The 26,364-nt window shown below is 39.5% G+C and overlaps 1 protein-coding gene across 1 annotated transcript; it reads left to right on the top strand.

Annotated features, from left to right (window-relative positions):
• The first annotated feature begins 135 nt into the window (after positions 1–135).
• On the top strand, positions 136–17,762 carry SAMD7 (sterile alpha motif domain containing 7). Its single transcript, XM_037841061.1, has 7 exons — positions 136–236; positions 1,750–1,874; positions 5,659–5,737; positions 6,631–7,244; positions 8,237–8,358; positions 14,421–14,531; positions 17,556–17,762. Exons 1-7 carry the CDS (start codon positions 136–138, stop codon positions 17,757–17,759), a joined length of 1,356 nt encoding a protein of 451 aa, XP_037696989.1. The 3' UTR covers positions 17,760–17,762.
• The last annotated feature ends 8,602 nt before the right edge of the window (positions 17,763–26,364 follow it).

Raw genomic sequence — 26,364 nt, 5'->3', positions numbered from 1 at the left:
TGTGTAGCTAGTCTGGGAAAATACAAAAGGCTTTCATTGTGTTCCAAAAAATTCAATTAGTTCACCAAAAGTGGAGTTACTTGCTAACATATCTATCTGCTTTTTTTAGAATTCCATCAGTGGCAAGAGATGTTGATGATAAATCCAACGACGGCAGTCAACCCTTTATTGACAGCAACAGGGCAGCAGAGGATCCCACTGCTTCCCTCTCCATTTGAACCCCAAACTGTGGACAGGTATTTCTCTCCAACATAATACTCCAGTCAGAGGAGAAAATGGGTAATCAATAAGTTTTGGAATGATGTTAACCCCAGTGTTGTTTTATTACCTAACATTATTTCAGTTGAACTGCAGTGCAGAAATTCACATCTACGTGCTCTGCTGGCTATACCTTCAACACACCTCACATCCTTTCCTTGTAGGGCCCTCAGAAAATAGCCAATGAGCAAGTGCTATGTGACATGCCCTGCGTGGTGCAGATATTGAGTGCACCCTAAACATCCTGGGATAGAACAATTCTTTCTTTGCAATAAAGGTGAAATTATAAGCACTTTGGCTATACACTCTGGCAGTCCCCTGCCTTCTATTCTTTAGAATATTTTGACTTTCTGAGGAGAAAGTAAGATCCCTTATTTATTCTTGTTTACTGAGTGTGAACAATAAAGTTGGACTTCTAGAGACGACTGAAGTTCGGCAAAATATTCTGCTGTTCTGGTTTGCTAATGCTGCTATTATGCAAAATACCAGAAATGGATTGGCTTTTATAAAGGTAGTTTATTAAATTTACAGTCTGAAGGCCATGAAAATGTCCAGATTAAGGCATCAACATGAGTTGGCCTTAAGGAAGGCCAATGGCATCTAGAAAACCTCTATGAGTTGGGAAGGCACACGGCTGGTGTCTGCTGATCCAAGGTTGTGTTCTAGCTCCTCTCTTAGCTCCTGTCTTAGCTCCTGTGCATTCTTGAAAATGTTGCTCTTGAGGTGTTTTGTCCTCTCTTAGCTTCTCCAGAGCAAACTCTGGGCTAGCATCTCCAAAGCGTCAGCAAAGTCTGCTTTCAATGGCTGTCTTCAAAATGTCTGTCTTAGCTGCTCCCAGCTCCTTCTGCCTGTGGGCTCTTATAGGACTCCAGTGATTTAATCAATACCCATGCTGAATGGGCAGGGTCCATATGTCCATGGAGATGATTTAATCAAAGGTCTTGTCCATAGTTGATTGAGTCACATCTCCATGGAAACATTCAATCAAGTGAGTCACACCCTAATCAGAAAGATTAATCAATCTGCCACCACAGATTGCATTAAAGAACATGGCATTTTGGGGGACACAATACATCCAAACCAGCACATCTGCCCAGATGTCAAATGCTGATCCCAGATAGCAAACCCAACCCAAAGTACAACCATCAAATGAGAAAAGAATGTTGCAATCAGAACAGTATATGGGTCATGGAAAATCTGAACATGGGATTGATATGATTAGATTCATTTCCCCAAGATCTATCCCTGAAACTTTCCTGCTTTGTTGTAGTGTCAGCTGGATCAAACCTTCTTTAGTAAGGTCCTTCCTCCTAAATCTTTCTTATCATGCTTCTACTTAAATTAATAGAGTCTGCAGGACTTTTGTAATTCATTTTGGGAAGAGATGATAGAATCCCATATAGCAATAAAATAAACTCACTTGCTTAAGCAATAGAAATTTTGTACAACTCTGTCCTCATTTTATCAATTTTATATCCTCTTTTTTCCTAGAGACTTTTTGCCTTCCACTCTAGCTCCAATGGACTCAAGACAGTTTAATGTTCCTTCACAATTTGGATTCCCTGTTCTGCCAAATGCAAATGTGCAGAACATGCTGTCCAATCGTGTCTACTCAGGTATGAGCAATACATGTTTGCCTTTTGTGTGTGGTACCACTGTGAACTGGATGGCTGTAATGAGCTTGCCAACAAATTTACTGCTAAATTTTGGAGGCAGATCTGTATGGTGGTTATGGTTGTAGTGTCTGCAGCTGCTTGTTGAGTTCAGATCCACCACTGTGTGGCCACAGGTAAGTTGTTGAACCCCTTTAAGCATCAATTTACACACGCATAACGCAAGAAATCTCAATATCACTATATGTGTATCTTACACATGAGGAACTGATGAGGTCAGGAGGAGATGAAATCTAAGAGTTAATGGGGCTTAGGACAGTTTATATATGGCCTGACAGGTTACAGTGAGGACTTTAGCTTGTATTCTGAGTAAGAGGGTATGCCTTTGAGGAATTTGTGCAAAGGAGGTCATGGTCTGGCTTACACTTTAAGAGGCTCATTCTGGCTGCTGTTTTGGGAATAAGCTAAATGTATCAAAGTTACAGTTAATTGACTCCTGGAAGAGTTAAAAGATTCTTGTGACTTGGATCTGGGGGGTGGCAGTGGGAATAGTAAAAAGGGGTTGGATTCTGTAACTATTTTGAAGGTAGAACCAACAGGATTTTTTGACAGTTTGAATATGGAAAGTGAGTGAGAGAGAGGTGTTAGGGATGACATTAAATATTTTGGTATAAGCAGGTAGGAAAGTGGAGTTGCTATTCGCTGAGCTAAGGAAGAATGTGAGAAGAACAGTTTCTCAGCGAGGGAGCCATCAGAGGATCAGTTTTGCTCGTATTACATTTGAGCTGCCTAGTAGACATCCATGGGAAATGTCAGGAAGGGAGGGCATCCAGCCTAGAGATATAATTTTGGAAGACAAATGAGATTTCTAAGGAGTGAATGTGGATAGAAGTGTTAAAAGAGTGAACCCTGGGAAAAAACAGCATTTAGAGGTTCAGAAGATGAGAAAGAATAAGCAAGGGAGAAAGAGAATGAGCAGTCAGTGAAGTAAAAGGAAACCCAGGGGAGTGTGGTGACCTGGAAGCCAAGAGAAGAAAGTGTTTTAAGGAGAGAGTGAGCAATTCTGTCAACTATACCGTCCACAGATCACGTAAGTTGAGGCCTGAGAAGGTAACATTGGATTTAGCTAGGTGGAGGTGATTGGTGATCTTGATAAGAGCAATTTTAGGAGAGAGGTGTTAGTGAAAATATGACCAGTAAGGGCTCAAGAGAGATTGGAAAGTGAAATTTCCCATCTTATCTCCCAAAAAAATGTATCCATCAATCTCTGTTTGACTCTGTTTCCCAAATCCAACAACTCTTAACAGCTATTAACAACGCAAGTGAAAAGCCTGAAACCAAAAGGAGTATGACCGGTGCCAGGGTCGGTGAAGAGACTGGCCTGCCTGGGTATAAGCACAGAACGTGAATCCGTTTAACTGAAGCAAGATTGGGCATCCAAACAACAGCCAGATCTGAAACTAGACCTAACCAATAGAGTGGTCCGAGAATGAAAGGGTACAATCCCAACAACAGATCCTGGGTGCAAACCCCATCCAGCAGCAAGAACCCAGCTATCCGTAGCCCACAGTTATAGGCAAAAGGTCAACAGACCCAAGAAACAGTCATATCACTGACTCAGCCCCCCATGTTGATAAGGAATCCCTAAACCACCGATAGTTGGATATACAAGAAGGCAGGCAGACCACCTGTTCCAGGGATGTAGGCTAGGTCCCTGGCCTCCAAGGCCGAAGTGCAGGAGAATAGCAAGGGCAAGGTAGGGCCCTGGTCCTACAGGAACTGGACTACTAAGAAAGATAGCAAAATAAAACGAAGTTAGGGATCTATTCCAAGAATGGGGATATTAGGTAGGGAGTGGATTATTACAGCCAGACTAGCCTTAGATTTTATGTCACCTGATTGGGAAAGAGAAAGAACATTGGAATAGATTTGATGAGTCCAAATTTTAGAGAGTCCTAAAATTCAAGTAATAAGAACTGTGCCCTGTACACTCAATTTCTCATGCAAATTTTCTCTGCATCCTTAGGCAATGTGACGTGGATTGATAGTTTCATGCATGCCAGTTGTCTGTAAGAGAATACCTTGATGCCATTGAACTATGGTTATGTAGAGCTTTAGGGCTGGAAGGATTCAGAGAAGTCACCTTAACTACCTCCTGAATCTTACAAATGATGAAAAACTTCATTAAAAAAAAGATGTAGTAGGGTTTATTTCAAAACAGTTTATTAATAGAAGTTTAATGAGCTCTGCTGGATTAGGGCAAAGAAGTATAAGAAACAGTTTTTGCCTCCATGATACCTTCTTGTTAGGGTGTGATGGTTACTCTCACCTGTCATCTTTTCTGGTTATGGTGTCCAGTTATTTGGTTAAGCAACCTCTGGCCTGATTTTACATAGATGGATTTGCAACCAGAATAGTTGGTTGCATCTATGCTGACTGCATCTACAGCAACAAAGGAAATTGTTCTCAGCAATGTGGGGAGTCTCTTTAATCAGTTAGAGGTCTTAAAAGCCAGAATTGAGGATTTCAGAAATCAGAAAGTATTTTTGCCTCTACTTCAGCCAACCAGCTTCCCCTGGGGAATTCTGTTTCACCTTTATCAGAGTTACCAGTTTGTGGGCTGCCCTACGGAATTCGGTCATACCAGCCCCCAAGATCATGGGAGCCAATTCCTATAATAAATCTCTGAATGTACACACACACATGCACACACACACACATTCTGTCAGTTCTGTTTCTCTGGAGAACCCTGACTAATAAATAGGGAGAATAGATTTACACAGATATAAAACTGTCACTAAACATACTATGTGTATATTAAGCACAAATTATATATGTAGATCACTCTTAGAGTGTGATCTGTAGACCTGTGCTGTTCTGTGAACCGTTTGTACAAATAAGTGCATAATTTGAGAGTAAGAGCTTAAACCTTTACAGCAATTTGACAGGGTAATTTTATGATTGTTAATCTAATAATTTTTTAAAATTTTGCTTCTATGCTATCTTTGTTTTCATTTCATTTTTCTAGAAATTTATTTTCATTGTATTTCACAAAAGCATTGTTCCATGATTTACAAAGAAAAAATTGGTCTTTCATCATACATACTTTGAGAAGCATCCAAATAGAGTATAAACACATTAGGAGGCCAGAGAAAGGAAAGCTGAAAAGAACATGATGTTATCAGGCAAGAACAGAGCCTTCACCTATGGCAATGTTGATATTATTTCAAGATATTTGGGAAGGGTGGCATAAACAAAAGATTGTTATTGCTTCACAATTTCATTGAACTAGTTCTGGACAAAGTATTTACCTCAGATAAATCCATAAGTCTAAAAGAGAACTTTACTTTTTATCCACTTAAATCCTCATTGCATTTATTTCTAGGGAATTCTGTGCATCGAGAAACACTTTGTTCCCAAAAAAAAAAAAAAAAAAAAAAAAAAAAAGTCGACTAATTCCTCCTATACAAAACAAAGCAAAGCCAAAAGCCATCAATTTTTACTTCATAAGCAAGAGAATCACCACTTATTTCATCTTTTTTCCTTTTGAAGTATAGCAGGAAAATGTTGCCAACAATGATTAACCAGTGTTTATCATACCATCACCAACATGTCTCTAAGATACCAAATAGTAAACGTCGGACACCATTTCCAACATAGTGCTCAACTGGTGGCTTTTTTTTTTTCCTTTGCAGATACTGTTTTAGATCATTATGTTTTATTTTATTATTTCCATATGCATGTTATTAATTTGTTTGTGGGATGGGTGGTGGTTTTCTTTTTCAAGGTTGGGGCATTTTACCACCTGAATCCATAAGAGCAATGGCTAGAAGGAATGAAATGTTTCAAAGGCATAATACTGCCAGGTAACTTAATGTTATTTTGCTTATTCTCCTACTCATTTACTTGTTCATATATTCATTTATTGTATATTTATAATACATTCTCTGAATTATTTTCAAAAACTATTTCAGGCAGATTACAAAAAGAAACAAACGCACATGTACACAGTTTGGTTAAGGATAAAAAGAAAGGTCATAAATCACATAGTAAAGCTTACAGAGGTATTAGCCTACAGATTGTACATAGTTCATCAGTGTCCCTTAATTAAAATGTTTAGTTGTGATTCCTTGCAAATTCATACTGGCATTTCTGTCTGAAATAACTCCTAATCTGCCCAAAGATAGGACGCCAGGTTTGCCAACTGCATGTGCCCTAAGGGTGAGAGAAGGCATCAGGGTCAGCTTCTCATCTCTGAACCCCCAGGGTCCAGATGATGACCGCTAAGCAAAGGGAAGTGAGCAAAACTCCACATCCTACCCCCTGCCTGCTGTAAGCAATTGAGACTCACATTGACTTATTGCCTCTCTTGAGTCCCACGAAGATTGTATTGCAGGGTTTAAAAAACTCCTTCCCAGAACTTTGGTTTCTTGGAATATTAGTCTTTGCCAAGAAATGACCCTGTGCTGCATGATCCCCATCCCTGCCAAATTTGCCATATTCTACTAGAGGTGAAGCTTTAACTCCTGGCCTTGGACTTCCATTATGAGATTCAGCCAAACCCTTCCCCCTCAGATCTTAGTCCAAACTCTCCTTTCCAATGGCTTTTTGGGGGACTCATGCTTCCACCTAACAAACTTCAGATAAGTAGTGTGAGGACTTACAGGAAAAGCAGAGGTGTTGTATTCAGGAGGGCAGAAAACCATTAAAATTATATTTCTAATGGTTGTATGCATGTATAAAATATATTATTTTTTAGGACAGAAATGGAAATGCATGCCATTTACCAGCAAAGGAGAGTGGAAAAAGTTAATCCCCAGGGGCTGGTGGGCTTGGGGATACCATTCCTCTACGGCTCCAGGATCCCAGCAGGTCCAGCCGCCCACCATGGCAGAAGCTTGCTCCCTGCCAGTGACTTGCATTTTCACAGAAGAGCCTGGAGAAACCTTCAGGGAAACCCCACGCTAGTGGCAACTGACCCATGCTTTCCGGAGAGCTGGGGTCAGAAATGTCGTCTCAGGAGAAGTACAGGGAATCAGAAAGTTGTAGACAGTGATACTTATAGTTCCAAAAGTCAAGCAGAAATAAAAATCCTAGGCCAGACTCATGCAAATCCCTCTGAAGAGGATGAGAATGCAAAAGACCCTGAAATGGAAACACTCAATACTCAGAAGCCAAGAGAAATCAATGACAAACCAATTACAGCTCCTACCAACACCTACGGAGAGCTAGAGCCCACCCGTAGAAACACCTGGGCAGCTCACGGCGCTTCCCTGGAACCAAAGGCCTGGGATGGTGGGAAGGAGAAGGCCTTTTTTGCAGCCTGCAGTGAAAATGAGGTTTGCCCTCCAGGTCCTCCATCAGCTCTACCAGGTGGGTGTGCGTCCAGGGGCCAATGGCAGGTTCTCGTTAATCACAGGTCATCAAGTCCTTAAGTTATTACGCAGTGAACTGTAACTGTCATGCCTCTTTTTATCCTACTTTTTCTTAATCCTGTTTTATAATGACCTCTTCTTGAAGTCAGTTTATTGAGTTAGTTCCTACGAGTCATGTCGATGAAATTAGTCTCTTTTTTTAAGTTGCTACATAGAGAATCATCAGCAAAGTCTAAGAAGATACAGTATGAAGAATTATGGGGACACTTACCAGAATTTATTATTAAAAATATAATTTACTGTTAATTCTGTCAACACACAATGAAACGGCTTCATGCTTGAATGTGTGAATTTTCTCTCTCCTGTATCTAAGTGTAGGAAAAAACAGGTAATTAAACAGCAGCATTAACTTTCACTACCCATTACTGCTATGTATCTTCTAATCTAAAAGTATTAACACACTACCCCCAAAATTAACTCAGTGAATAGGTTTTTAGGAATTCTTTAGATACAAATATTTTTTAAATACAGAGATTTTTGGTTCTGGGTAATCTAGCAATCATACCAACTGCTCCCCTATAAAGTGTTAATTTGCCATTTTGATGACCGCATGACTCAATTTTTGCTTCACCTGGAGAGCATGATAAACCACGGAATATCATAGAACCTGGTAGCATTAATCTGAAGAATGAAATCCAGCAGGGCATTTCCATTAGAATCCAAGAGAAAAGCTGGAGCAGATCTGGAACTTCTTTATTTACTTAAAAAACGCTGTCATTAAGGGTCTTTTCAGAGTAAGAAAAAGAAAGGAGGCAGCTAAAACATCTCCCAGTATCTCTTACTATCTCTTACGTAGATCTATATAAAAGGCCCATTCTGTGTGGATAGAGTAAGAGGAAAATACAGTAACTATACAAAAAACTATGCTCTTAGCGTTCGCTTTTCCCTGGAAAACTTATAACACAAAATCATGTCATTTCCTTTTTAAAGGAACACATGGATTGGTTCCAATTGAGGGACATCTTTCTTTGGATGAAAATATTCAAAAATGGACTGTGGATGATGTGCACGACTTCATTAGTGGCCTTCCAGGTTGTTCAGGTTATGCTCAGGTAATTAAAGAGCATTTGAGTATTATCATAGAAGTAAGTCATTGAAATACATTTCCTTCATAATGAGTTCTGTCAAACTTTCATTTTGCCCCCAGAAAGGATTCCTAATAATCTCTCCCTTTTTTATGAGATCGCCTCCCCTGGGTTAGGTGCCCACTCCCTAGCTGCAGGGGAGGCTGGGAGAGCCAGTATCTGGCTTCAGTTTCTGTCTGAAGCAGGCTCTGTATCCCATTGAGATTCCTGAGGTGTGAGAATTCTCCTGAAGTTGGAAGGAGGTTCAGAGGCTAAATATCCAAAAAGAATGAGAAATGTCTACTATATTCCCTGCTCATCTACATAGCAAACATTTTTTGAGCATATACTCCTGTGTCAGAAGAAGTTTTAGGCTCTTCACCATAGATATGGAAATAAATACTTCATTCTAAAAAGGACAAGAAGGCAATAGACCTGAAAAAGAGGAAACTAGCAATTTTTAAATCCTGTATTTGTACCTGAATAATATCTAAAAATGCACATACACATATAATTCAAACTTGTAGATAGAAACAATGTTTTAAATTATAATGAACTGCAGGACAGTTGGAAAGAAAACTAGCTTTACTGGAATGGTGACAAAAATGGTGAGCTGGTAAGTTTTTGAAATTTATATCAGGGCTGCATTTTCATGCACATAGTGTATATTTTTTGGAGAGATTTAATAATACAATTCCAAGCACCAATGTGCCCACTAAATCTGGTATCATTATCTTTGGTTTATGTGTTAAAGGAAAAGAGAGCAAGGAAAAGGACATTATACTTGGCGTCACAATTAACTGACATTAGCTGTGATTTTTCTCAGATTTTGGTTTTATGATAATGTTTTCCTTCAGTGTAGAACTGTTGATTCTTTTTCTTTCGCTTTTTTTTTTTTTTTTTCCTATTTGGTTCTGATTTTGGGGTTTATAGGAAAACTATGTAACATAGTAATTAGAGTATAAGTTCTGAAGCCAGAAAGTACAAGTTCAAATACTGGCTTTCTACTTTCTGGATGTATGCCTAGAGCAAGTTATTTCTCTTCTATTGCTTCAGATTTTTCAACTGTAAAATGGGATAATAGTAATAATATCTTTTTCAAAGGATTGTTGTAAGCATTAAAAAGTGCCTGGCACGTTGTAAGCATTCAGTAAGTGTTAATTTCATCATTATATCAGAAGCTCCTCGAGAGAGTAAAACCTCAAGTAAAAGTTACATATGAGACAAGTGGTGTTCCTCAAGTCACCCACTTCGGTCTTTTTGCATAACCTGATAAAAAAAATTGTTATATTCTTTCCTAATTAATGGATAGAATCTTATTACTTACTTATTAGCCATTAACATTGGGTAAGTCACTTTTTAAATTCATCAATGCTACTTATCAAGTGCCACATCAACCACTAGAATAATGAAGTTACCAAGTTCTGATAACAGCCAGAAACAAGCAGTGCCGTGGATGTGATCACTCACTTCTAGTTGGTTGAATTTGTTTGAACTCTGGTTAATCAGTCAATGATCCTGAGTCACAGAAGTACAGTTCATAATAACTATTCTTGCAATAAATTATGGTTCATGCATTTTAGACTTTATTATTCCAAATGTCCCCTTGTGGGTACACTGAAGTCACATAAACATGAATACCCCAAACTGTGTTCATTTGCTATCTCTCACCTACAGAGTCTCAGTTCACCCTTCCCCAGTCCCAAGAAGTGGTAAAAATTCTTTCTAGCTAGTTTTTCAGACGTGTTCAGGATCAGGTCCTGCTCTTGTTTCTTTGTTAAATTCTACTCCCTACTAGTGACTGCTGGTGACATCCACTGCAAAAACACTGCTGCTGGGTGGTGCACACTCCCTGTGGTGTCCTATGACTATGTTCCATTTAGAAATGGAGAGGGCACCCCGCCCCACCCCCAGGCTGGGTGCAGCCAGCCCGGAGGCAGCACTGCTGGTGCGCAGCTCTCACTAAGGCCTTTGTTTAAAATTTTTATCAGCTTGTACTCACCGCCCCCTCTCTAAACCAGTCTGATCAAGCCTCTGCGACTAGGCAGATTTACACCAACTGGCCTTCCCTCTGTCTTCTCCCTCACCTCTGCCTTAGGTGCCTACTCGTCAGCTTCCAACCTGCTTCCTGTAGGCAGAAAAAGAAATTCAGAAAAGCATAACCACAACTAAAACCCAAAGCCCCTATGCAAATAAACTCCTTCAAATAGATGGAGAGAGAGTGGATGGCTTAGGTGTTTAGGGACATCCCAGAGACCCTGCTTGTCTGTCTTTCTGTACTAAGTAAATGTCAAATTCAAAGAACTCAGCAGATAAAATATCCTGTCCCTGAAATTACTGAAAATAAGTGCACATTTATATCAAGCACTTGGCTCAAACTGCTCTTCTGAGAATGAAGGGGGCACATCTTCTGCCAACAGTGGCACATTCTGTACCTTTGCCTCTGGCCCAAGTGCATCCTCATGTCTTCTCAGCTCTTTTAGACCCTCAAGCTTTCCAGGCATGGTTGCCCACTCTGAAAAATTAGCCATGACCTTTGTGGTTTCTCTTTCTTTGGTGCTTACGCATGCTCTTTTTCTGCTCACCTGAATCCCTACTAAGGAAAGAGAAATGAGGTTAAAATTCCAGCAATTAAATGTAGGTAATTATACTTAACTAGTTAACTAAATTTTCATCAGCATTTCTTTTTCTGAATGGCAGTGGATGTAGCAGGGAAAATCATGGATCAGAATCATGAAATAAATGTTATTTTACAAGTTCTCTAATTTGCGAGTTGTCTTGGACAACTTACTTAACATTTTCTACCTTGGTTCTCTTGTTTATAAATGCTAATAATAATAATAATAATACCACGTGCCAGGCACTGTAGCAGGCACTTCATTTAGATTATCTTTTTATCAATATATAACATAATTCCTCAAAGAAGATATTAACCTTATTTTGCAGATGAGTAAAAGCGAGCATTAAGTTGGCTGAAGAGCAAGTGCTTAAAAAATATGTCTGTGATTGCAAATCTAGCTTTTTCTATTATAACTACTCTACGTTGAGGATATTGGGTCATATGTCTTCCAGCCAAGGGTCCCTGGGCCCATAAGGGTTCTCAAAGTTTGGTAAAAGGGATCCTGAAGTTGTTTTCAATGTTTAAAAACAAACAAACTAAGGGAAAGCATGTATTTCTCCAAGATAAGGCTACACAGGGTAACCCAAACTGCCAATTTCTTTGCATTGGCCTGAAAAAAGTTAATTCATAATAGCCATTCTATGATTTGCTTGTCGTTTTCCTGAACTGCTATATCAAATACTAACCAATGGGTTGGCTTAAACAATGGGAGTTCATTGGCTCATGTTATTGAGGCTGGGAGAAGTCCAAACTCAAGGTGTCAGCAAGGTGACACTTTCTCCCCAAAGTCAGTAACATTCTGGTGCTGGCTGCCAGAGATCCTTGGGGTTCTTTGGCTTGTATCCCTACCTTGTATCACATGGCAATATCCTCTTATTTCTCCTCTGGTTCCACTAACTTCCGGCTTCTGGGTCCTCTCCATGGCTTGCTTTCTCTGACTATGTTTGAATTTCTTTAGTTTATAAAGGACTGTAGTAATTCCAAGTAAGTACCAACCTCATTCAGTTGGACCACACTTTAACTAAATAGAGGTCGTATTTACAATTGGCTTCACACCACAGGAACGCAGATTAAGATTAAGAACATGTCTAAATTCAATCTACTACATTTGCTTAATTAAAATAGGAAAATTAATAATTACTTAATAAATATAGTTTTTAAAAAATGAAAAAAAACTAGAACTCAAGGTTGCAGGAACAGAAGCTTTCCAAGATTTTCTTTTTCAGCTGGTTCTGAAGCACACCTGCTGAGGTATGGAACACACAGTGGAAACAAGACAAATAACTTCCCTCTTCTCATATAGCTTATAGCCCAGAAGAGAGACAGTAGTAAACAATTCCACATCACTGTAAACATGTTATGAGAGGGACGATCTGGGCATGGTGAAAACACATAGGAGGGGCTCATGGCTCCTTAAAGGAAGAGATGGCCTATGTGAGACCTGAAGATAAGTTTACCAAATTAGAGGGGACGTGCAGCAGAAGGACAGTAAAGAAGGAATCTCCAGGTGGAGGACTATAAGCCAGAGACAACTTGGCAAAGTTGGGGTTTTGAGAGTAGGTCTTAGTGTGGAAGTGTGAATGGCAAGATAGGAGACTGGAGAGATAAAAGGGGTCAGGTCACAAAGCACCTTGAAGATCCAGTGAAGGATTGTGACTTTATCCTGGAGGCAATTGAGGTTTTATGCAGGAGTGGCATGATTAGCTTTATATTTCAGAAAGATCACTCAGGTTGGTTTTGTGAAAATACGTTGAAGGAGGCAAGATCAACGGGGAAGCCTCCTCAGACAAGCAGTAATCGAATTCGATCTACGGTAGGAGCAGTTGGGGTGGACAGGTAAGTACACTATTTAAGAGGCAGAATTGGCGTGATTTAGCTTCTAAGTTCCAGATTACTTTAGGGAGCCTTCAGCAATAGAGTTTCTGAAGCCAAGGGAGAAACTGAGAGGAATCAAAGAGATCAAAGAGGACCTGGGTCAGAAGCCTGAGGAACCCGAATGCATAAGGACAGACAAAGAAACAGGAACCAGCAAAAGGTGACTGCAAAGGAGAGAGCAGAGCGGCACCCAGGAGGGAGTAGCCTTGTGAAGGCAGGGGAACAGCATTTTTCTTGAAAGGGTAGCCAGCAATGTCACATGCCACCAGGAACTTAACAAATCTGAGGACTATTTTGGTAACAACAGAGTCACCAGGAATTGGAGGACAGCAGATTTAATGGAAGAGTGGGGGCAGAAGTCAGATTCCATGAGGCTGAAAAATGACTGGCAAGTGAGAATATGGAAACAGTGAGCATCAAAACTCTTTTGAGAAATTTGACTGTGAAGGAATCAGAGACAGTGAAGTAAAGAAGATGGGATGAGGAAAGTTATATGTATTTTCACTATTATTTGCTTAATGGTGACAGAGACTTGCTTCAATGCCAGTGGGAAAGAGCCAGCAGAAGAGGAGAGATTGAAGGCAAAAGAGGGGGTGATCTATTGAGTGAGCCCCCAAGGTGGGAAGGGTGGGGACCTTCAGCATGGGTGGAGAGATTGTCTTTAAGCAGCAGAGGGGCCTCTCTTACATTGTATCCAAAGAGAGGAAGAAGATGCAAGTTTTTGGTTCACTGGTCTGAATTAGAGGGACTTCTTATCTATTGATTTCTTTCTTTTTTTAATTAAGAAGCTGTATGATGCGCTGAAAATGAGGGATGATTCTGAGGGTTCTCAAGTTTGAAGAAGGTAGAGAAAGCTTGAAATAGAAGGAGAGAAAGCTCACTAGGAAATAGAAAAATTGCCAGGCAGGTTGAAATTGGAGATCAGGAAATTACAGTACTACCAATCCACCCAGTTTTTTGTATACAACTCTATCTGCTTGGAACCTCTGTCCACTAGCAGGCTTCCTAGCTTCTGGAAGAAAGGAAAACATGGTCACATCCACTACACTGTCAGTGGTGACAGCTCTCGCCTGCATTTCCCTCTCCTCCCTTCACATACATCTTGGACAGAAGCCACTGCACCTTTAAATGTGAGAAATGACGTTTCTCTGTGGTGCTTTTACCCACAACCCTTTACTCAGAGTATTTATCCATTCATCCATTCATTGATTTATCCAGCAACATTTATTGCACATCCTCTACCATTTGCCAGCCACCACTTTAGGGCTATATTGGTAAATAAGACATGGGCTCTGCCCACAAATAATAACTGTTCCAGGCTGGAACTGAGTTCTATAAACAGAGAACTTGAATGCACCCTGAGGGTTATGAAAGAACACAAACAACATGCTACTAGAGCACAGATGAGAGAACAACCAAAAATAAGATAATAATTTTTACTGTCATTCTCGAGCAGTCTTAATGTTTCACTCAAAACTAACATATCTATCTATAAAACAAGTTTTTTTTTTTAAAGATCACTTGGACAGAGTTAATACCTTTTGTGTTTAATAAGGTATTTAAAGATCATGCAATTGATGGAGAAATTTTGCCATTGCTCACAGAGGAGCACCTTCGAGACACTATGGGATTAAAACTGGGCCCGGCACTAAAAATTCAATCACAGGTATGGTGATTTTACATAGCTAAATATGTATTAATGGTATGACGCGTCAGATGAATGTGTTACTTTTATCCTGGTGTAATGTAAATAATTCCCATTTACCCCTTTTATAGGCTTTCCCCCTCTATGACTGGGGATGTGATAGAAGCGAGAAAACCTGAAAACATTGGATGGGTTGGAGGTACACTTTCCTAGGTGTAGTTGAGGAGGCTGTAAGTAGTGGTATGCTGGTAAATGTTTAACGACCAGCTCTCTTTTTAAAAAAAAAAAAAAACACGCCCTGATTTATAACATTTGCCAGTTTCTGTGGTGTAAATGCTCCCACCAGGGCTGATGTCAAGCTCCTAACGTGATGTCATGAGACACAGAATTGGGAAGAGATTCACAGCAGTACCCCATAGTAGAGTATTTTCACCATACAGATAAGTAGATATAAATAATCTCAAGAGCAGAGATAATGGCAAATAACAATAGTAAAATAATTAGGTGAAAGTAATTAAGAAGAGATGAATTTTGAGTATTACCTTCATTTTCTATATAATTTATTTAATCATAAGTTTATAAAATTTAATTTTCAATAATGGCATATTTAACTACTGGCTTGCACACTTCCTACAAATTTAACAGTCGGCTCTCAGAAACTGGTACAAGTCAGCTCCAGCACACCACTGTGTTTGTGTGTGTGTGTGTGTGTGTGTTCACATCTATATCTATAGTTATCCAGAAACCAACTACTTTTCATCAAGTCTACTGCTTCATCCTGGTCCAAGGCACTGTTATCTCTCATTGGATTACTGTATTAGCCTTCTAACTATTCTCCCTACCACTTCCCTTGCCCACCCACCCACAGTCTATTTTTTAAAAAACAGTAAAAAGTGGTCCTTTTATTGCATAAGTCAGATCATGCCACTCTTCTGCTCAAAACTCTGCAATGGCTTCTCATTTAATCCTCCAGTCTAAGAGCCAAAGCCCTTTATCATTTATACCCATCCTGGGCCACACCACACTTACCTCTCTGATCTCGTCTTTTACTTTTCCCCAGGCTGCTCCTTGAGCACGCTAGACATGCTCCATCTAGCGTGTGCAACTGGCTGTTCCCTCTGCCTGGGATGCTCTCCCCCCAGACATCCTCATGCTCTGCTTCTACTGTGCCTTCTCAATGAAGCTGACTCTGATCACCCCATTTAAGATGGCACACTGCCCAGCCCCATACTCACTCCTGATATCCCTTTTCCTAATCTCTTTTTTTTTCCCATGGCACTTTTCACCTTCAATCATACAATATAATTTACTTACTGTTACATTCATTTTTATTATTGACTTCCCCTTATCCCCACTAGAATGTAAGCTCCATGAGAGCAGTGATCTTTATCTGATTTCTTGACGGATGTATCTTTAGAACATGAGAGACCTCTAATAGGTCAATACACGTTTGTTGAAAGAATGACCTTCCTAACAGCAACGCTAAAAGTGAAACTGAGAAGCAGTCACTAATTTTTCTCAGGATTTATATAGGACTGCACTGCACTTAAGTTATTTACCATAAATGTTTATACCAGGAGATGAGATTTCAGAATCTCCTTCAAAACTATTTTTAGTTGCCTCAAATGTTTATGGTAAAGACATTATTTTATTTCTAATGTAAATACTTTAATGTTTCCATTGATATTCTTTTTTAAAAAAATTTTATTTTGGAATAATTTTAGATTTACAGAAAATTTGCAAAATTAGTACAGCAAGTTTCCATATACCCTTTATCCAGTGTCCCCTGATGTTAGAATCTTATATAACAATGGTTCATTTGTGAAAACCAAAAAATTAACATCAGTATAATACAGTATTTGTTTTCAATGATACAGTATTTATTTTTAAATTATACAGTTTTCTTTACTGAGGATACTAATCTCTTAGCATACCTACAATGACATTGTACCATCTTCTGTCAAATCCGAATTTCCATTTTTTTTCAAACTTTCACCCTGGATTCTACTGTTTAAAAAAATCACATTTAAAATATTTAGTCCTAATATATTTTAGCATAATAATTGAGAATTAGCTGAAACACTCACCCTAAAGGAGATTTTACTTAAATATAAACTGGCACCTTGCCACTGTGGGAAAGGCACACTAAGGAATACTATAAGAACGTAGAAAGGAATTAGCTAGGGAAGGCCCTGAGTAACACCTGGAAGTCCCAGAAGATGAGCAGGCAGTTGTTCATCAGCAGATAACATAGGTCCCACTTCCAAAGTGGGGTGCAAAGGCAAAATCCCATTATAGCCAATACTCTCAAAAAAAAAGGAAAAGAAAAAAGAAATCCATCCTCCAAAGCAGAAGCTTAGAAGATGGTCCAGTGAACTGGGGACATAAGAAAAGGGGTAGGAGAAGAGAGGAAGAAAAGGCTCTAAGGAATTCAGATATTTTCAGAATAGAGAGGCAGCTTGGGGTTTGAGCTGTGACAGTGTGGACAACACAGAAGTCTCTGAGTCCCATCCAAAGTCCTGTTTGGAGCAGAAGCAACTGGAGCCCAGTGTGGGAGGCCAGTGGTTAGTGCAAGAGCACCAAGTCCCAGAGCAGCCTCATTTATGTCTTAGCGCTAAGCCCATGGAAGGCCAGCTGTGTGCTGAGGTTACGTAAAGAACTTTTGCCTCAGCTAGAAGAAGGACTGGACTGACTATTGGTGAGGTAAGGTAGGAGTGCTTGGGCCTCTTGTGGGATCATTGGAGAGGGGAGAGGTGGGAATAATTTAGAGTGAAAAATTTCATGTGCAGATGGACCATAGCAGAACCAGGAAGGACAGTTGGAAAGTTATTCCCATCTTGATACCCATTTTTACAGCTGTAAACACTGTATGACTCTGAGAGAAAGAAAACACCCATCACATCCTAGAATCATGACCCCATGACTATATAGATGCTCCATGGCTGAAATTATGTCCACCTCTTGGCCATCTGTGTTTAGGCAGGGTATGCTGAGTTATTGAAAGAATTCACAGACTTAACAACTGTAATTATTTTGTCTTCAAAGGTATCACGGCAAGTGGGAAGTGTGTTACACAAGAAAAGTCTTTTGCTTCCTACCCATACGTATTCTACAAGACAGGCATTTGATCAACCAGCAGATACATCCCCTCTTTTGGATTTTAATTCATGGGGTGATACATTGGGCTTTCCTTGTTCCCAGGATATAAGAATTCCTAAAGGAATTGAACAAGATAAATTGAAAAATTAAAAACCTCCAAGGAGCAAGAACAGCCTTAATCAGTTTTCCAAAAAGTAAAGGATCTTCCAAAGGATGTGTGAGAGTTTTCTAGGACCAGATGGCAGCTGTGTGGAAGAGAAGGCAATCCTGGAGCTAACTTGGAGGGGACCTTGCCCAAGAGGCTTTCTGTCAGAGCTGAAGTGACCTCAGCACAAAGCAGCTGGAGGTGTATTCTTGGAGACAAATGCTAAAGGAAGGGAAGAATTTGTGAACATCAAGAAAGCTATGACTGGAGCACACTAATGCAAGGCATTAATAAGGGTATTATATGGAAATTCTATATTTTCTTCATGACTTTTCTATAAACCTACATCTCTAATTTAAGATTTATATTACAAAAAATATCATTCTGATACAACTGTATCAACAAATTCATTTCCTGTATTTCTCATTAAAAGAAAGAAAAAAGAAAGTGGATGTTTCCATGAGGAAAATATCTGAGGAAGCCAAAAGAGCCCATTCTGATAAAAAGAGCTCCATATTTATCTATTTATTTCCCATCTCCCAACCCTGAAAGAGACAAAGGTAGCCCAGTGGGGTTGGAAAGAGGCAGAGAAAGGAGAGGTATAAAGTAGGGAAATAGAAAAATTGATCACAAGTCCGTTACCTTTTCTCATTACAGGCTTCCAGCCTGAAACAGCCCCAACTGGGAAAGGGAGAAGCTTTAACCTTTAAGTTCAGAGTTTGAATATTACTCAGGACTAGACATTTTACTTCTGAAATGGAACGGATTTATGACTAAAAGTGACAGAAGGATTCCTTAATATCTGAGAGGGAAATGAAAAGACAGAACATACTTCAGGTTTCATCCACGATACGGAAAAGAATTATCTCCACAAAGCAGGTTTGAACTGGCAAGATGAAGGAGAGATTAAAGTGGCTTTCTGAGTCCACCTTATGGAGTCTTTCAACTTGACATTGAACAGAATGTCTCTGAAAGGTTTCACAAGAAACTGGTAACACAGTGTGCTCAAGGAGGGGACTCAGTGACGGGGTGTGAGGGAGACTTCTTACTCTGTACCCTCCTGTACATTTTGAATTTTAAGCCATGAAGGTGTATTTTCTATTCAAAAACTTTACATTTCACATAAACAGACTATAATTGGCAGCTTCTTAGATGGCTCCTGTGATAGTTTGAAGCTGTATGTACCCCAGAAAAACATGTTCTTAAATGTAATCCATTCCTGTGGGTGTGAACCCATTGTAAGTAGAACATTTTGATGAGATTACTTCAGTTAAGGTGTGACCCACCTCAATCAGGATGGGTTTTAGTCCTATTAACTGGAGTCTTTTATAAGAGAATGAACTTCAGATGGAGACAGAGAAAACCACAGAAGCAAGAAATCTTGGCAAATAACAAAACTTGGAAGAGAATGGAGAGACCAGCAGATGCTGCCATGTGCCTTGCTATGTGGCAGAGGAGCCAAGGATCGCTGGCAGCTAGTCTTTGAGAAGAAAACATCACCTTGATGATGCCTTGATTTGGACATTTTCCTGGCCTCAAAACTTCCCATTGTTTAAGCCAACCCATTTCACAGTATTTGCTTAAAACAGCCTGGGAAACTAAAACAGCCCCCAATAACCCCATTTCCTGTTATTCATGCTCTTGTCACCCCCTCACCTTGGGGCTGGGCTGAACATATTGACTCTTCTAGTGAATAGAATATGGAAGACGCTATTGGATATTACTTCTGTGGCTTCTGTCTGGTGTTCTACTCATCTCCCCCTTCTATCCCTATCCCTATCCCTATACCTATCCCTATCCCTATCCCTATCCCTTTCCCTATCCCTATCCCTATCTCTCCCTCCCTCTCTAATGGAAGCCTCATATCAGACCTTGAGCCAGAGGCACCCGGCTAAGCCACTCCTGGATTTCTGAACCTCAGAAACTGTGAGATAATAAATGTGTGTTGCTTTTAGCAACTAAGTATTAGACTAAATTGTTTTCAGCAATAGATAACTAGCACAAACAGATAAATTGCTTTTGATAAATATAAGTGGTATGCTACCCACATTTCCTTTTTGATTTGGCAGATGGGCTTTTGGAGTCATTTTCCTACCAGTCATGCTAATTTAGTTGAGGTTTACTCTCTTTAATTTTACCAAGAAAACAACAGGTGTTCTAAATGGAATTGTATTATACTATCAAATATGCTTGTGAATTGCTAATTTATTCTCTTGGTCCCTTTTCTGAGAGCGAGAGAGTGAGACAGTGAGAGAGTGAGAGAGTGAGAGAGAGCGCAAGAGAGAATTTTAATTTTGCATATGATACTTAAGATGGCAATAGGCTAGTGAATAATTTGTCAGGGTTTTATTAAAAATAAGATATTTTGATAAGTTGAAAAATACCTCACCTTCTCTTTCCCTCTTTTTATTCTCTGATCCCCACTGTACTGAAGAACTAGGTCACATGACCTTTTATCTGCTCTAATTCCCAGCATACAGAAATTTCACAAAATGCCCAGTGTGAGTTAACACATGCTATGGCAGGGGGTGGGGGGGGGGAGGGAGAAAAGCTTACCTAGTATGTGTAGTGGCAAAAGGATCATGTGGTTCAACCATATGATGTCTTTTGAATTTATTTTTCCTGCTAAATGAATAATTCACATTTGAACAGATGTATCTTAATGTTGCTTAAAGGAAAATGTTTTTATATGCCACCCTGGCATGTAGTCACCAAAAAAAGCACTGTAACTAGTTTTAGATCAATGCATTAAAAAAAGAAGCAGAGACACATGTAAAGGAGGCTCTCCCCAGCTCTCAGTCCTCTTCATTGGGAGAAAACGAGACTGAGATTGCTTCTCCATGCCAAGATCCCTTTCTTTCCAGATTACCTTTCCTGAATTCCTTTTAACAAAAGGACCACTTTAGTAACAGAAATTATTTTGGAGGGTGAAAATTTTACTTATGTTTTCATATAGAAATGTTTTTTAACTTTTCTTCAAATGCTACTGTGGACTTGAACATACTCTACTCTTTGTGAGAATAAAAAGAAAATCAAACAGCAACAAAACCCTGTCATCTATATGAAAACCAGTCTGTGAAATATGTGTCAAACTCTGTGACTTATGAAATAATTCTGATTAAATAAACATCCATACAGTGAAATACTAGGCAACTGTTTCCACCATGGAAGTACAGCTACTAAGAAGCAATAATAGAACCCAAATATCACCATTTTGCATCACTAAAAAATAAAAGGTCTAGACAATGATGTAACTGGCTGCAAACATCACAAAAAGTGAAACAGACATTATGTGCCTCCTGATGTAAGTCCATGAAACCCTCTATGAAGTAGTCTTACCAAAACACCTAACCTGAATCTAATTAAACCTCCAGATCCAGCAACCAATTTACAGGAAATACAAATGAAAGAGCAACATGTTAAACATCAACATGTACTCAGGGGAGAGAGCTGTGAAAGAGAAAGGAAGGAGGATGCAGAGGAGGGGAATCAAGTGAGAAGATACGATCCCAGCCTGCTGTCCAGCTTCTGATCACCTGTGACAGTAACAGAGCTGGGGACATTTTACCTACCATCCTGAGGCATCTATCTTTTAAACTAATTCCAACAACCTGAGGGAAAATACCTCTGATTCACCCTTCAACCATATAATCCATTTTTAGCCAGACCCTCTACCCTGGTTCACAGGAGAGAACATTTTTGTCGTATGCACAGGAGGAGTACAATGGACCTTGGATTCACTCTTTATAGTCACACCACTAAGGAGGATGGAGGCCTCAGGAAGGTGCCTGGCAGATGGTTGTCCATCCTTTGCTGATGGCCCCTCCCCTTTCTCAGCCTCTTCCTCCTGCTGAAACCATCTGGGAGGTCTAAATTACGGCTCTGAGTTCTCATTCTGCCTTTCCCAAACAACCACAGTCCCTCCCAAGGGTTTTGCCCACCGTGACCATCTTTCTCTTCCAGAACTCTCACCCATCTCACCCTGTGGAGGGAAGCTCCTCCCTGTCCTAGTGACCAGCTTGAAAGCAGATGAATCTTTAATCCTGCCTCTTGGCTCCAAATTCTTTAGGCCACCAACCAATCCATGCTAAATTCAGAGTGCCTCGTCTCCTAAATACTTAAATATTTAGGAACATCTGTTTTTTCTTCTAAATTGTTCAATTCTCCTATAGTGGTTATCACAACCAGTCTCTCCCATCGCTGCCACAAGGTCTGGGGAGAGGAGATTTATGCAAATGACCCCTGGGAGACAGGGTCACAATCTTCCCTTTACTCAAGGGCACAGGCCTCTTCAGACACACACACTAGGATGCACGATCTGTGAACTACATTTATAATATGGCATTGAAAGAGCCTTTCTCCTACATTTGCAATCCATCCTGCCTCAGCTTTCTGACTTATATTGTTCCTCAAATTCTGCTGAAGGCATTTATAAATCTTCATTCCATATCGATTTAAAGCTATTTAATGAGTTTGAAGTCCACTGAGCACAGTATTTACATAACAAGGTTTAGGTCTATATTACAAATCAAAAACCTGTTTCTCTACTAAGGTAGGCTGTGACACCAGCTGCCATGGATCATAGACTGGAAATGCTATTCAAATCCTCCCTGAACACTGCAAAGTGTTCTGAGGAAACTGTAGAAATTTCAATGCTTTCTATATGGGCAGGGAGGATAATCTGCTAAACTGTCAACCTGTTCTTTTGACATTTGCATGAGTAATCTAACCAGTTCTGTGCAGGAAGTACAATATTTGCTGGCATTATTTCAAATACAGTGCTGTGCTTTGCACTGATAGCAGAACTCTGCTGTAGTTTTCCTTCACCTGCAAAACAAAGATTACAAGTGTTTACAGAAAGCATTGGTACAATTTGATAAATAATAGTTGAAAACAGTTTCCTGATATTTTCAAAACTTCAATCATAGTTCTCTACTGTAGCACCATTTTCTTTTCAGACAATTTTGGTCCCCAAACACCGAATAAATAGAAATGGCTTCATTCAAAACAGCAGAAAGAGCTTTTCCCCATGTTAATTGTTTTTATGAATTAGGTAATGATCAGGTGGTTAATTGTTATATGAGATTGGAATTGATGCCCTAATCTAACAGTTAGTTTGGAATCCTTTAACATTCAGCTTTTACTGAATCAACTTGGTTCGTTGTGCTTTGTATGAACAACAATGGTTTGTCACTAAACCCACTCATTTAACTGAGTAGGAAATAAATAAATATTCACACTACAGGAATCAGAATGAATCAGCCAACATCTGATTGTATAGGTTGTATAGACGTGAGAGGAATATCAGCAACTTCAAAGGACACTTCCATACAAGGTTGGCAGCATATGAAAAAACATCCTTATTCCAGGCATGATGACTATTCTCATGCCAGATGTATAAAAAAGTATTATTCATCAACCTTTGTCTACACTCACTAATTCTTTAGGCAAATGACATCCACAGTATGGATTCCAAGTACCACTTCCTGTTCAAAGAGCTTTCCAAAGTGAATTGTCTTAATTGGGTTATTTCTTCTGATGATCACTATCACAGAAATATTTGTTAATTCATAAATCAGGGCTTTGTTTTTAAAATACAGGATAAAGGATAACAATCAATGAAAACTTTTTTAAAGATATATGTGCAAGTATTAGTATATGAAAGTGTTGATGGAGGTTGGGTCAATGTTATGAAATGCAAGAATTCTTGAGTAAATTCAAACACTTTTCATGAACATTAAAATCTTTTACTTAAAAACAGTAGTTTGTTTTCCTTATCTTGTTTTGAAATGTGTTAATTAGGACACTCTGTGATGCACAGGACAGAATACGCAATTCAAACTGGTTTAAACCAAAAAGGGAACTTATTGGATCCTGTAAATAAAAAGTCTAGATGTCTGGCTTCAGACAAGGCTTAATCAAGTCATTCAAATGATGTTATCAAGGGTCCAGTTTCTCTCTGTCTCCTGTGCTGCCTTCTTTTGACTTCATTTTCATGCTGTATAGAAGTGGCTTCCAAGCAGCTCCAAGCTCTCTTCATATGGCAGTAAAATGATTGTAGCAATCCAGATCTTATTTCTCAAAGAACAGGTTAAAAACAAAGAGTATAAACAAAGAGACCTTCTAACAGATTCAGACAGACTCGGGAGTCATTCTGTCTCATTGGCTCCTTTGGTTCATGGACCCAATCTCTGTGACCATGAGGGTGGGACTGACTGGCCCACGAGTGAAGCATGAACTTTCCATCTTTTTTTTTTAGCACCATAATTTTGCTTTTCATTTGTAATATCTCATCTCATCCATGGGAGCAGCAACTATGAATTTTAACTTCAAAACACCCAAAACAATGAATGTTCAACAAATAGGGTTGAGTGATTGAATAATTTAAGGTAATTGTTATATGTTGTGATGGTCATAATAATCATTCTTTCATCTATGGATTATTCTCTAGTATCCCAAGGTACTTTGTAAAAAGTACATGTTCTAGTTTGCTAATGCTGCTGGAATGCAAAACACCAGAGATGGATTGGCTTTTATAAAAGGGGTTTATTTGGTTACACAGTTACAGTCTTAAGGCCATAAAGTGTCCAAGGTAACACATCAGCAATTGGGTACCTTCACTGGAGGATGGCCAATGGTATCCGGAAAACCTCTGTTAGCTGGGAAGGCACATGACTGGTGTCTGCTCCCAAGTTTTGGTTTCAAAATGGCTTTCTCCCAGGATGTTACTCTCTAGGCTGCAGTTCCTCAAAAATGTCACTCTTAGTTGCACTTGGGGTGTTTGTCCTCTCTTAGCTTCTCTGGAGCAAGTCTGCTTTCAATGGCTATCTTCAAAATGTTTCTCATCTGCAGCTTCTGTGCTTTCTTCAAAGTGTCCCTCTTGGCTGTAGCGCCTTTTCAAAATGTCACTCACAGCTGCACTGAGTTCCCTCTGCCCATCAGCTCATTTATATGGCTCCACTGATCCAGGCCCACCCTGAATGGGTGGGGCCACGCCTCCATGGAAATATCTCATCAGAGTTATCACCCACAGTTGGGTGGGGCACATTTCCATGCAAACAACCTAATCCAAACATTCCAACTTAATCCCCACTAATATGTCTGCCCCACAAGGCTGCATCAAAGATAATGGCATTTGGGGGGACATAATACATTCAAACTGGCACAGTACATAAGAATCATAGGATGATGAGTATTCTCTCTCTGCCTTTCCAGATCTGCTCTTCATCCCTCTCCATCTTGCTCAGTGTCCCAAGAGGCTGACTTCAATAGACTGCTTTGAACAGGCTCCTTTCCCTCTAGCTTCTGCTTGGTTTCAACCAGTGGGAGCCACCAAAAGTGAGCAGGAGTGGAAAGAAAGAGGTCAGAGTATTTACTTCTCCAGTTTCTTCCCTGCAAGGCTGCCTTCCTCACTAAGGCCACAGCTCCTTTTGGGCAGTTCTCTCCTACAGCTATAGTTATAGCTCTCAGTTATAGCTCTTCCCAGGTTCTGGGTTCTGGGAAGCCAGTTTCTCCTCTTGCTGTTCCAGGCCCAAGGATGATAAAGGCTCTCTGCTATTGCTAGTTCTTACTGGTTTCCCTTAATCCTACCCACACCTGTGTAAATGGTCCTTCTTCAAATACTTTTTGTGTCCTTGACCTATTTGTGTCCTGCCTGGACCTTGACCCATAAACACAGACTATTTGAAAACCCAACTCAAAGTGTCTTAAATCATAAATGGAATTTACTGAATTATGTAACTGAAAAGTATAGATGGCTTGAGGCCACACTAAGTGCAACGGCTCAAATGATACCATCAAGGCTATTAGAACTGTAAGGGGTGTTGTTAATCAAATTGTTATCTCGAATATAAATACCAAACCCATGTGAAGAGGGGATGGAAAAGTTTTCTTGCCTCCATTTGGCAGGTGAGAACACTAAAGAATGAGGAATGTAGTTTTCTGGCCCAGTTGTGCCAGAATTCTAACTCAGCACTCTGCAAATATTTGAAATAAATAAACGAGAAATTTCAGAGGCAAAAAGCAAAAACTAATTCCACAGGAATATATGGAATGTAAAGGAGAAAATAAATAATTCATTAATCATCTACATCTTTACACATCATTAATTTTATTCACCTTTTATTCCTCACAATACCTAGTACAGTCCTACACAGGTTAGGTTCACAGTAAATGGATAGATGATGGAAAGTCCAAATTAGCCCTTTTCTTTCATATGATACTAGATATGAGATAGCAACTGTTCTCCCTCTCTGTTCCCATCTGCTTGCTGGCTCCTATTGCTGAATTTGTAAAATGGAAAGGCTGAAGAAGACAAAGGAGCAGCAGTAAGTGATTTACAGTTACCATGAACAGGAAAACCTACACCAGTTTTAATTATTTTAAATTAAAAGACATTTACTATATACACAATGTTTGTATTGACACTAGAATGCCACAGTTAAAGAACAAGGTGACATGATGAATGGTTAAAATTTTTCCATTGTTTCAGTTACTTTGAGTTGTTTTCCCCTGTGAACAATGGACAAATTGCCCCATTAACCTGAAATACTTTATTCAATTTAAAACACAGCTGACCTTCCCTAAAAAGAAATTTCTCTTTTACACTCT

This window comes from Choloepus didactylus, chromosome 1 (assembly GCF_015220235.1).
Source record: "Choloepus didactylus isolate mChoDid1 chromosome 1, mChoDid1.pri, whole genome shotgun sequence".
In the NCBI taxonomy this organism is placed as follows: domain Eukaryota; kingdom Metazoa; phylum Chordata; class Mammalia; order Pilosa; family Megalonychidae; genus Choloepus; species Choloepus didactylus.
Note: the sequence above shows the minus strand (reverse complement) of the source record. Positions and strands in the feature narration are given on the sequence as shown.